We start from the raw sequence: 13,145 nt of genomic DNA, 5'->3' as shown, positions 1-13,145 counted from the left end.
CAGCAATGGCAGCCGTGCCCTGCTTTATTGGTCTGTCATCTCCTGCGTGTGCTTCTCCAGCTGAAGCAGGACAATGACTGACTTCGTAAGATGCCTCAGGGACTTCATCAGCTTTAGTTTCAAAAGTGTAATAAAAGATGTTTAGCTTTCGAAGAGCTGATTATGTCTACATTTAAAATTTTCAATCCTTTTGAAACAGTTATTTATCTCAAAATAATGCCACGATCAAACTGTCACAGTGAAATTACTAGAAAATATTTTTCTGCCTAAATAGCAATAAAACAAATTATTAACATCTATGAAACTGAAGGAATGATAGCTTTTGTCATATTTTCATTTCTGATGGACAGCTTTCCCATCTTTTTTTGGAGTAGATTTCTCCTTTTTGTGAGTGAGACACGGCTTTGGAATATTAGTGTCATCCTTTTCTCCAGCGTTAGAAATAGACCATGTAAAGGTGGTGGAGAAAGTGAGCCTGACAATCTCCTTCATCTCCAACAAGTGTCTCCCCTGCACAGGAAGAAGAATATATTACAGATAATGTTTCTTTTGTTTCAGGGGAAATATTATTGAATTTCATAATAGTCATACAGTTAAGTAAAATTTTTAAAATTAGAAAAAAAATTAAAATATTTTTACATATATATGCAATTATAAAATAAGACAGAAAATGTCCTAAATTCTAGGTGTGCTTTCATGTATGTTCGAGACATAATTCTAGATTTCATAATAACAGTGTCTTTGACAAAAATGAGGTACAGAGATTACAGCAGGGAAAATTGAAGCAAGCCAGTAAATGTCCAGTAAAATTATTGAGAATAAGCTGGATTAATCTCTGAAAATGTATGTCCTTTATACCCTAAATCCACCACCTTAGAATATTCTTGGAAACACAAGCAAATGTTTCAGTAACCATAATAGTGATGATGTCATCAAATAGCATGTAGGATCTGGAAACTCTGTCATACATATTCATTTAGGAGCTGAAGCTGATGGGATCTTCTGTGTATAGCTTTTGAGGTGGACCATGTGATAGAAGAAGAGGGAGTGACAATTGTTTCAAGTAGTTTTAAGAGCTCAGCCTTCAAGTGAAGTTCAGCCATTTTGTCCACATTTCACTGGGCAGGACTTGGTCACACGCTACCCACAACTGTAAGGGAGGGCGAATGTCAGCTGGTGTCCCAGAAAGAAAGAGTCTTGGGTTTGGTTTATTGGAGATTAGTCCCTAATATAGCATCTAATTTGATAATTTACTGTGGGAGCCTCTGAATTGGAAAGGGGTAGTTATATGTGTTGCAAATACATCAACAGTATAAGAAAATCAACATGGTATAAAGTAAATGTATTTTTTATATACACAGAGAACTATGTTAAATTCAGTAATATTTATGGTGCTCCCACTATGTCCAAGTTGTCTTCTAGGTCTTGGAGGATAGGAGCAGTAGATAAAAGTCCTTTATAGAGTGTGCTTCCTTATAGTCTGGTGGGAGTCAATGGCCGGTAGGAAAGTAAACCAGTAATAAAACAATAGTGGATAGGCCAGTGATGGGTAGTAAGGAGGGCACGTATTGCATGGTGCACTGGGTGTTATATGCAAATAATGAATCATGGAACATTACATCAAGAACTAAGGATATACTGTATGATGACTAACATAACATAATAAAAAATTATTATAAAAAAAAAAGTGGATTTTGATAAAAGAAACCATGAAGGAAGAAAAGAAAGTGAGAGGTAAGGTTACTTTTTTAATTATGTTATGTTAGTAACCTTACAGTACTTCATTAGTTTTTGGTTTTTTTTTTTTTTTAAGATTTTATTTATTTATTTGACAGAGAGACAGCCAGAGAGAGAGGGAACATAAGCAGAGGGAGTGGGAGAGGAAGAAGCAGGCTCACAGCAGAGGAGCCCGATGTGGGGCTCGATCCCATAACGCCAGGATCACGCCCTGAGCCGAAGGCAGACGCTTAACCACTGTGCCACCCAGGCACCCCATTAGTTTTTGATGTAGTGTTCCATGCCTCATCGTTTGCATGTGACACCCAGTGCTCATTGCCATATGTGCCCTCCTTAATACACATCACCAGGCTAACCCATCTCCCCACTCCCCTCCCCTCTGAAACCTTCAGTTTGTTTCCTGGTGTTCATAGTCTTTCGTGGTTTGTCTTCCCCCTTCATTTTTCCCTTCCTTCTCCTAATGTCCTCCATGCTATTCCTTATGTTCCACATATAAGTGAAACCATATAATATTTGTCTTTCTCTGCTTGACTTATGTCACTTAGCATAATCCCCTCCAGTTCCATCCATGTTGATGCAAATGGTGGGTATTTATCCTTTCTGATGGTTGAGTAATATTCCATCATATAGATGGACCACATCTTCTTTATCCATTCGCCTGTTGAAGGGCATCTCGGCTCCTTCCACAGTTCGGCTATTGTGGACATTGCTGCTGTGAACATTGGGGTGCATGTCCCCTTCTTTTCACTACATCTGTATCTTTGGGGTAAATACCCAGTAGTGCAGTTACTGGGTCATAAGGTAGCTCTATTTTTAACTTTTTGAGGAACCTCCATATGTTGGAGAGGATGTGGTAGTGTTACTTTAGAAAGGCTCATACAGGAAGGTCTTTTTGAGAAGACAGTACTCCAGTCATGAGCTGAAGAAGGAGAAAGATCCAGCCATGCAAAGATCTGTGGTGAGGGCAGCGCAGATGGAGCAGGCAGGAAGTTCTGAGCACTGAGGGCAGCCTCACATGCGGGAGGAACAGGAAAGCTCGACATGTTTTGAGAAGAGACAGAAAAGTCGAGAGCCTGTGATACATTGGGCCAGGGGGTCAGGGGCAAGAACACACAGAAAATTATAGTCCTTTAAAAACAGCTGTGGTTTTATTCTATGCTCAATGAAAAGCCAGGTGAGTATAATGATTTGATTTATATTTTTAAAAGTTTTTTGGGGTTGCTTAGTGGAGAACAGCTTTGGGGAGAAATGTAGAGTAAAAGGTGGCTCACTGAGTCCAACCTCACTGTGCTTCTATTTCTGTCATTGTCCCCGAACAACCTGGGGCAACAAAAACCAGCCTTAGTGTTCTTAAGTTCAGTGTAGGCTGCCTTAAAAAAAGTATTGTGTTGTTTATTTTCTGTCTGTTTTCCATGTCATGGGGGCCATCTGTTATTGTAACTGTGATATTACTGGTGGCTCATTCAAATGGAAGTGCAGAAACAATTTTTTCCTCAAGTATTTTTCTCCCTCCCTCCCCCCGCCTCTTCTTAACCATCAGTGCTCTCACCATTAATACAAAGACAAAAATAAATTTTCAACTCCCAGAACTGGCATTTCTCTCAACATTGTCTAGCACGAGTTATAAAAATAACAAATGTTAGCCTTCAAACCAGAAAATGGAATACCAGCTACAATTTCCACAAGAATCATAGGAACAGCCATGCCAGGCTGAAACATTCGAATCTGTAATGACTATTATGAAACGTTATGCAAAATAGTGAAAAGGACATAATGAATAATAAGGAGTCTGGATAACTGAGGTGGGCAAGCTTGATGTAAATGTAAGGGAAAGTAGTGGGTCTTCAATACCAATAAAACTGCTCAGTGGTGACAGCCAATCTGAGTAATTCTGTACAAAACATAGTTCTTTTTTTGCACACACTACGTATTAAATATACATTTTATTGAGGGGCACCTGGGTGGTTCAGTTGGCTAAGTGTCCGACTCTTGATTTTGGCTCAGGTCATAATCTCAGGGTCATGAGATGGAGCCCCATGTTGGGCTCCCTGCTCAGCAGGGTGTCTGCTTGAGATTCTCTCTCTCTCTCTCAAATAATTAAAAACACACACACTCTCTCTCTCTCTCTCTCTCTCTCTCTCTCTCTCTCTATATATATATATATATATACATTCTTTTAAATATTTTATTTATTTATTTGACAGAGACAGAGACAGCCAGTGAGAGAGGGAACACAAGCAGGGGGAGGGGGAGAGGAAGAAGCAGGCTCCCAGTGGAGGAGCCTGATGTGGGGCTCGATCCCAGAACACTGGGATCACGCCCTGAGCCGAAGGCAGACTCTTAACCCAGGCGCCCCATACATTTTTTGAAAGAATAACCGAATATCCATTAATTTAGATGAAGGCAAAAAAACCTATTTGGGGCATCTTGATCCAAATGAACCTGTTGTCCTCATTTCTGCATCTTTCTTGGAAATTGCATACAGGTACTTCTTTCTTCTTCCTTCCCTCACTCTTTTTCTTTTCTTTCCTTCCTTCTTTCTTTCTTTTTTCCTTCCTTCCTCCCTTCCTTCCTTCCAAAAGGTAAAAGAACTGTCTTCAAAATAGTTAAAGGAATTTGTATCTTGATTCAAAATGCATTACCACATTATAATTGTGTTCTATAAAGTGTGTCTAAATAGTTGACCTGACCAAATAGTAGCCTGGCTGATCCAGGCCTTTCCATTTCAATGTATCAGTATGCATTACTGTTTAAGAAAATTAGAAAAAAAAAAAAACTGCAATGAAAATAAGTAGAGTGATACAGTAAGCCTGATGCCACGGGCTTAGCATCTCCAAACACACAGACGTATAAAGGAGCCCACTTGGATACACCCCAGCATCTGTGCACACCCAGTCTTGATGTCCAGAAATAACTGCCTCCTGAGAGTGCTACCCTTTCGTACTTCAGCCCTAGACTCTTGTTGAGCAGTGTCTCTCAACATATTTCTAACTTTATAAGATTTTTAATTTATAGCCAATACCTTAGTAGTAAAAAGAAATTAAATTTCGCAGTCACCTTTTAAATTGGATGCCATGTGTCTCCAAGAAAAATCGTAGCCATTAATGCCTTTATCCATAAGTAAAAGAAAATCCAATTCAAAGTAATTGAAATTATAAGGATATACATTGTTTCAAAAAGCAAAAGGGGGAGGGGCCCCTGGGTGGCTCAGTCTTTAAGTGTCTGCCTTCAGCTTGGGCATGATCCCAGAGTCCTGAGATCGAGCCCCACATCAGGCTCCTCTGCTGGGAGCCTGCTTCTTCCTCTCCCACTCCCCCTGCCTGTGCCCTCTCTCGCTGGCTGTCTCTTTCTGTGTCAAATAAATAAATAAATAAATAAATAAATAAATAAATAAAATAAAAAAAAAGCAAAAGGGAGAGGGAAGTGTGACTACAGGATAGATGAATACGGTGCCCCAGTGATGTCTGTAGGGATTCACGTTCTCCAGGTTTCTATTCTGCTTACCCTTGAGAGTTAGCATCTCCTCATGTTAGCACCTGTCAACGTCATAAGCTGACCACTGTGCGTAATCCCAAAGGGACGGCATACAAACCAGATCACAGTGTGAGCCAGAAAACTATGTATGCCTTGTTTCTTTTTATTATTGAAAAAAACTTTCTCAGAGGTCCTCCAACTGGCTCACCGTTACATTTCACTGGTTGCATACCTATCTCAAATCAATTTCAGGAAATGAAAACAAGCCCACCACTTTGGCTTCTAACACTTACTATGCTTCCGAGGCTTCTGATAAATCAAGCTTCCCCCGAGTACATGAGCAGAGAAGGACACCTACCTGGACCTGGGGTAGGGTTAGGGGAAAGCCAAGGAGGGAGCTGACATTGAGAGGACACAGGGAATACAGAGGAATACTGTGGAGGCTATCATGGACTGAAAAGTTAGGGAAGAAGGTCTGCTGGAAACAAGATAGTGTGTTCTGCCCGGGGAGAGAGGCCCTCGGTTTCACAGCTGAAATTTGTACTTCTAGTATTTCAGTGGCAAAGAAAATTGTGTTTCAACAATTTACAGAATCTGTTAAATCAGACAAAATGATTATATGTGTCATAGATGGAAGTTTACTCAAAGCTTGACGTAGCTATGGATACATTTTACAAAACCATCTAGTGTCCGATTATGGATTTAGAGATAATGAGTAATATCTTTATCTGATTCCTAGATGAAGAATGGCATTGGAAGATTTTTAAAAAATGACTTCCTTTGTAGTGATAAAAATGCTGTGGTAATAATTCTGTTTTATTAATTAACATTTCAGTCTTAACATTATCATACAGTTTTTTTATTTGACCACTTAATTTCTCTTCATATATTTTTTTGGCAGATTCCTGAATAATTTAATGGTATATTACTCACCATCATTTTAAGGAATAAATGTAGAATAAGACTAATTATCTTTTTCTCAATTTTTAAGATCCTGACTTTAAGGACCTTGGAGTTTTGAAACCGTTACCAGGTTGGTAAAATAGATACTCAGTAATGTTCAGAGGTCTTTGTTTTCTGCTCTGAAATATACTTTTGGTTTATTATTCAAGCTCCATTTTTGTATGTTTGTTTGGCATTTCGTTATTTAGCATGTGAGTTTGAGATGGGCGGTCCTGAAGGAATTGTGGAATCTATACAAATTATGAAAGAAGGCAAAGCTTCTGCTAGCGAGGCCGTGGATTGCAAGTGGTACATCCGGGCACCTCCACGATCCAAGGTCAGTCTGAAGGTGAAAACAGATTTAACAGTCAGCTTGGGAAGTGTCTGGAGCATGCACTGCTTTGAACCAATGGACACACTGAGTGGGTTTCAGAGTGTAATCGTAAGCTTTATTTTATTTTGGTTTGAAACGCAACTTGTCTTGCCCCATCCAAGGAAATTTTCGATGTCATAAATAAAATGGAGAGGGTACTTCGAAGAGATCATTTGATCACCTGGACCAGAGACCCTAATGTGGCTCTCCAACTCTGGAAAATCGATTGAAATGTGGTCCATAATCTATGGGTCTAAGTAAAATCACCCTATGCCCTTACTGTCAGTATCTGTAGCTAGCTCACTTTTCAACCTAATATTAAATCTTTGGAAGACATTTTCCAGGCCTTGCAAAATGTCTGACATATAAAATATCATGTGATAAGGCTGGGGGACAGTGGCAAACAGGACCCAGGAGAGCCTGGCCCATGCAAAGAGGCCAGCCAGGACTCCACTGCCTCTTAAGCTCCTTTTTATTGTCACTATGAGGAAGTATTGGTCTAACATCACCAAGCCTCCAATTTTCTCATAACGTGGAAGAAGGCAGGATTTTATGTTGATCACCTTGATTTTTAAATGCTGGCAATACATGTTTTAAATTATAAATTTACATGCTATTAAACTAAATATATTATGGGTTAGATTCCGACTCAGGCCACTATTTTGGAAATACTTCTTGAGTACGACCATATTTATCCTATTACTGAAATTTTTAGAAATACTGGGGATCACTCTGTGTCAGTCACTATCATAGGTGGGGAGCGTTGATTATTTGCTTATCCCCCTCCCTTTATTGTCATTCCTCAGTTTCATAGTTTCAGCGAAGCATTATTGATTTATTAGGTTTGTCGTTGACTGTTTCTTGAGGTTGAAACAGTTTGTTATTTAATTAATAGATTTAGTGGCTCTGTAAAGTCTCAACCTTCATGCTGGAGAGATGAAGAAGGCAGCCAGCCCCTGTCCTCATGTTTCCAGTGTAATACCTAGACAAATATGTAACCAAATAATCCAAGGAATGAGACATGATCATTGAGGTGTTCCTAAGCTGTAGTAGAGAGGGGGAAAAGTCTGGATACACCTGCGAAGGTAAGTCAAATGTGGAATCAAATTCAGCCAGGGTGTTCACTGAATCTTAATAAGAAACAGCTTTGAGTCAGGTAGACCAGGGAAGGGCTCTCCAGGTAGAGGGAATGGCATCAGAGTCATAGAATCAGAAGACAGTGAGCTTTTTTTTTTTAAGGAATTAAGTGATTGAATGTGACCGAATAAAAGTATAGAGATGGATAATGAGTCTTTGAGCCAAAGGGACCAAAAGAACTTGGATTCATTCTGATAGCCTTAGTGATACATGGAAGAGTGTGCAGCAGGAGAATGATGTGATCAGACTGGCATTCTGGAAAAAGAGTTTTTCCCTGGGAAGTAGGGACAGAGGAGTGAGAAGATGCAAGAGGAAGACGTGGCAATGAGCCCCGTAGCTGAGGCTAGCTTGTGACGGTAGACAGGCGAAGGAAAGATTCAAGATCGATAGAGGAGAATTTGGTGGCTGAACATTCAGGATGGGGGGGGGGAATAGCGTCATCTTTGAGGAGGCTGGTATTTCAGGAAGTATGTTGGCTTTCTTCACTTGATTTTCCCATGAATCTGTCTCTGGGTCTGCATACAATTTGGGAGTGTGGCACGCTTTGCCCAGACTTGCAGTCACAGACATTCAGAGCCATGCTCCATCTTCCAGCTTTGCCCCTGGCGGGCCTCTTTGCATCTGTGCAAATCTTTGAAAACTTTTATTGTATTATCAAGAAAGACCCAGTGATTCCTCCTTTGAAAGAAAAAAAAAGAATCAAAGGCTGTTCGTGACATAAAAGCCAACCCACTCCCTGGATTATAAAGGAGCTAGATTGCAGTTTATTATTCTCTCTTACATAATCTGTGGGTTCACATGCAAGTGCTATTCATTTTTCTTAAACTCTATGAATGAAAGATTTAAAAACATTTTTTTCCAGTTGGAAACATTTGAGCCCCACCTCATTGCTGTAAGCAACATCTTTGTTACGGCAGTATTAAAGAGAGGGTTTTTCTGGGAGCGTAAACACACGTCCTTCTTTTCCCAGCTGGTAAATAGGCTGTCTTTTGTACAATTCCAGAGCAACGATACCCAGTGTACCTGTCTGTTACAGAATTTGGCATTCTGTGACCCAAAGGGGAAGCCGCCCGCAGAGCTGGACAAAGATGACTCTATTGTGACAGGCTTTCTCCGTTAAATTAAAGGTTAGAGGATAGGAAGTGGCTTTGAATAACTGTGGAGAAAAGCAAGAACTGGATATGACTGCCCATGTGGGCTTTCTATTTTTGTGGAGTTCCTAACAGCTTATGAGAATAGACTATCAAAGCCCACGTTAAACTTGAAGGGGCTCGTGGTGAATATTTCAATGATAACTGGGGATTGAGCCATATTACACAATGCCGGTACTGAATAGTTTACTGGGGTTCTATTAACATTTATATCAAGTCTATAATGCTTCTCAGGCTTTTTGACAAATAGAAAATAGTCCTACAGATGCTTACCTTTAATTAGAATGTGATTAGTCAGATTTCTTAGAATTTGGCATACTAGAGCCAGAAAGAGCGTTGGAAATCTGCTCCTGATTAGCTCATTTATCAGACGAATAAGCTGAGACATGATAATTAAGTCTTATATTGGCTAATAATGGAATATAGAGATCCCTTTGTATAGACTCTAGAGCAAGGATGGCGGAAGGGTATTATGGTGTCTTGTCCTGGATCTGCTACAGAAGAGACCCAACAGAAAAGAATGTTAGGTGATCAAATCATGGTAACTATTTCAATGTTAATTCCGTGAAGGTTGGGGGGCTTATGTATCTCTAGATACTTAGTACCAAGTGTAATGTCTGTCATTCAGTTAAAACTCATGGAATAAAAAACAAACTGATGTATATCTAGAAAAATGGACATGGTAGCAATCTTCAGACATTTGAAGGACTGTCATATGACAGAGAACAGGAGGAGAAGGGTTAATCTGCCTGGTTTCAAGTACTACAATTTATTTGAATGCTTGAAACTGGAAACATACAGCTTTTGATTCAATATAAAGAAGTTTTTGGTTCTTGTTTTGAGAATGGAGCTGCCCAAAAATCAAATGAGATTCCACAGGAGGAATCCAAATGAAGTTTGGGAGAGATTTGGTACAATAATTTAAAAGTCAGGTAATTCTTTGGCATAGATAATAATAAACTCCTCTCAAGACCAAAACTTGATGAGTCTATGACAAGTGACTGCCCGAGTATTTGGTTTGTTGGTACAGAGGTAAGGCAAGATTTCCATCTCCTGACTCCCAGTCCAGTGAGATGTCACAAAAACACACTATCTGAGGAAATTGTCAAATTTGTTACGATAGGAAAAGACATTAGTCAAAGACTTGTAAGAGTACACAAATGAAGATGATTAACTTAATGATTAAGGTGTTGGGACAATAAAACTCTAGCTTTTAGTAATTACCCATCATTTAAAACTTCCATTAATTTTTAATGTGCTATTAATTGATTCAAAACTGTTTTGAATAAAATTAGCATGAAATAAACAGGAAAAGTTGACAAATATAGTAAGTCAATATTTTATAGTGAAGTTGTTTTAAAGTAAATTATATGATGAACTTAATTGTAGGTGGAATCTTAAAGATGACACCCAAGATTTCCAGCCCAATCAGTAGGACTGTGAGTATAAAATATCACATACCTGATTATGTTAAATTACCTGGCAAAAGGGATTTTGCTGATGCAGATAAGGTTACCGATCAGTTGGCTCTGGGTTAATTAAAAGAAAGTTTATCCAGGGGAGCCTAATCTAATCACATGAGCCCCTTCTCTGGCTGTAGGCAAAAGGGGAAGTGAGAGGAATTAAGAACGTTTTCTAGGAGCTGAAAGTGATCCCTGGTAAATGGTCATTGAGAAAACAGGGACCTTGATCCTAGAACGGCAAGTGGGTGGGTTTTCAATCTCATATGCCCTTAGCAGAGAACACAGTCCAACCCACAGTTACTTTTACCCTGCACAACTCGGAGTCTTGTTTAAAGCTGCCCTATTTCTGGGAACTGGCTACGGGGCCAGGAGAAAACTAACACAGCAGACGAAGGGTAGGATCTGTACTCCATTACAATAAGTTTTAGGGTCCTAAAGACTGAGTCTGCCTTTATTATCTCCAAAAATGAAAATAAAAATTGGGTAAACAAAATGGCAATTTTAACTGGCTAGATAACCACCAGCGAACATGTCATGATTCAACTTTGTTTTTCCCTGAAATCTCAGTTTTTGTACAATCAGATTTTGGAGGGGAGCATTTGGATACCTGCTTATGCATGCTAGAAAATTATTTTAATAGTCTCATCAGGTTGTTATAGGGTGTGTCATTTCAACATTTCAGAAAAGAGTATGATGATGTGGTTTTCTCCTCCGAATAAAGGGGATGCTGCTACTAGCCTCCAGATTCATGGGATGTTGTACCTAAAATTATAAGACCTGGCATGTCCAGTCACAAATCTAACAGCAGGCACAGAAGTTCTGGGCTACACGCTTTTTAGAATGTGGCCTTATTTAGTGGAGAGTAGTGATGAAATCATGGACAGTGTTTCTCAGGCTGTGGTGTGTATTTAATTTGTATTTTCCTGGAGAAAACTGTTCTCGCAAGTCTTAAATAATTGCCCCAAACAATGTCTGTTTTCTGCATCTCATTGTGACACGAGGGGAGGGACCAGGTTGAGAGGTTGGTATTAAATGTTTGTTTGTAAATATATTACTTAGTAAATTGTTAGCTACATTTACTTGCTTTAAGTACACAAAAGGGATTCTGCTCTCCTTATTAGTGTGATTTGGAAGACAGATATTACTAGAAATTGCTCATGTGTTTTGAAGTTCCTCCGGTCCTGTTCAATAAATCATTTTGTCAGCTCAAACTCTTTGTGATTGATTAGAAAGAAGAATGCATCAAAATGATTCACTGAGAGGAGATTGTAATCTGACTATTTTACTGGAGTTATATATGATTCTGTTTATCATTTTCCCTTTCTCTGAGCAGAAAGACTAAAGAGCTTTCTGTAGTTTTCCGCCTTAAATAAAACCCACGTCATGTGGCGTTCTCCTCCTTGGTGATCTTACGGCACAAGCTTTAAGCTGGCCAGATATCATTTAAATCCTAATAGAAGGAAGGCTTTTCTACGATGTATCCTAGAGTTAGTGTGGGGAAGCTTGATCACTTTTCTGGCTAATGACAGTTGGCTTTTGCACCAACAGCTCTGCACCCAATAAATCCAATATCCACTGGCACATTTTATTTCTTTTCTTAAATGATTTTTAAAAAGTGAAGTTAAAAGAATAGTAGAATGCTTCGGAAGTGAATATATAAAATCTAGTGACTAATTGTTCACTTCCTCTATAAATAGCGTCCTGTCTACTAAGAATGGCCTTTAAATATAGAAGGTGCTTAGACTGCTTGTCATTGAACTTCATGTGAGAATACCAGTCAGTCACCTCCTTTGGAAAATGTGGACACTCTCTGGAGCTGTCAAATGAGAAACCACGGGCTGAATATGCAAATTGGCTTCCTAACTTCTAACTATAGATGTGCTCTTCTATAAAACAAACTTCTTTTTAAGAAAATTTAAGACAGCCATTTATTTCAGAGGAACACATTTATTTTCCGCGAGTCTCATTTTTATCTGGATTGTCAACACGTTTCCTCGCCCCTGTAGGCTTTGCTGGCTTATTCCTTTATTTTGTTGCAGTTTGTTTTCCTTAAGATTATAACTTTCTTTCTGGAATATAAGTCTGTGAGAATTAAAAAAAAACATGATATGAGTCTGCGCAGTGCGGTACGAGGGAGTAAACCGTCAGGCGGATCCAGGTTCAATACTCATCTGTCACCTAAGGGCTTGGTCACTTTGAAAAAGTTACTTAGTTTCTCCCAAGCTCGGCTTTTTCATTTTAAAATGGTTATAACAAGTGTCTGTTGTTGAGAGATTGGAGTGAAATGGTGTGTTAGCACAATGTCTTAAGTTATTGCCAGTATAGAATGCAGATAATAAATTAGCATTTGAAGCTGGGTTTCTATAGGCAGAGTAAGAGACTCGAACAAAGTGTGCAGGCCACTGACTCACTCAACTTGGAAACATCAGGCTCTCAAATATCTTTCTTTCTTAAATTAGTCAAATGATTACTTATTTCTCGTTCTGTGGGCAGAGTGTTTGGTTTTTGTAGCTTTGAAAGGACACTGGAGGGAGGGGTTGCTTTAGATTGGACTCCAAAGGACCTTTTTATGTACCCTACTCAGTGTTTTCTCCTGCTGGTAACTATGTGTATTTACAGTTGTAATTGCATATTCTTTTGAGGGCTAATAACTATGTTGGGTTGATTGTATAGTATTTGAGAATATAAATCTATGGTTGATTTTTGTTGCATTTAACAAGTTTATATTACCTAATAAGAATACCTAGATTTTGTAAGTATTTCTATAGTGCTTTCAATCTGTTTACTTTTAGTCAGGATCAGGATGGGGGGGGGGATGTAGTGTAGTGAAAAGAGCTTTGAAACAAGAATTAGGTATTTTAATCCTAT

General features: G+C 39.0%; 1 protein-coding gene across 7 annotated transcripts in view; it reads left to right on the top strand.

Moving 5' to 3' along the window:
- Positions 1 to 13,145, top strand: part of NETO1 (neuropilin and tolloid like 1) — a 122,385-nt gene that overhangs the window by 61,784 nt on the left and 47,456 nt on the right. For 6 of the 7 annotated variants that reach the window (XM_019801804.2, XM_019801802.2, XM_019801803.2 and 3 more), the window contains exons 5-6: positions 6,203 to 6,244; positions 6,324 to 6,490. In XM_019801804.2, the coding sequence (XP_019657363.2) occupies positions 6,203 to 6,244; positions 6,324 to 6,490 (209 nt within the window). The remainder of the gene's footprint in view (positions 1 to 6,202; positions 6,245 to 6,323; positions 6,491 to 13,145) is intronic. The other variant, XM_019801807.2, reaches the window with a different exon arrangement.

The sequence above is a fragment of the Ailuropoda melanoleuca genome, chromosome 14, assembly GCF_002007445.2.
Source record: "Ailuropoda melanoleuca isolate Jingjing chromosome 14, ASM200744v2, whole genome shotgun sequence".
Lineage (NCBI taxonomy): Eukaryota > Metazoa > Chordata > Mammalia > Carnivora > Ursidae > Ailuropoda > Ailuropoda melanoleuca.
Note: the sequence above shows the minus strand (reverse complement) of the source record. Positions and strands in the feature narration are given on the sequence as shown.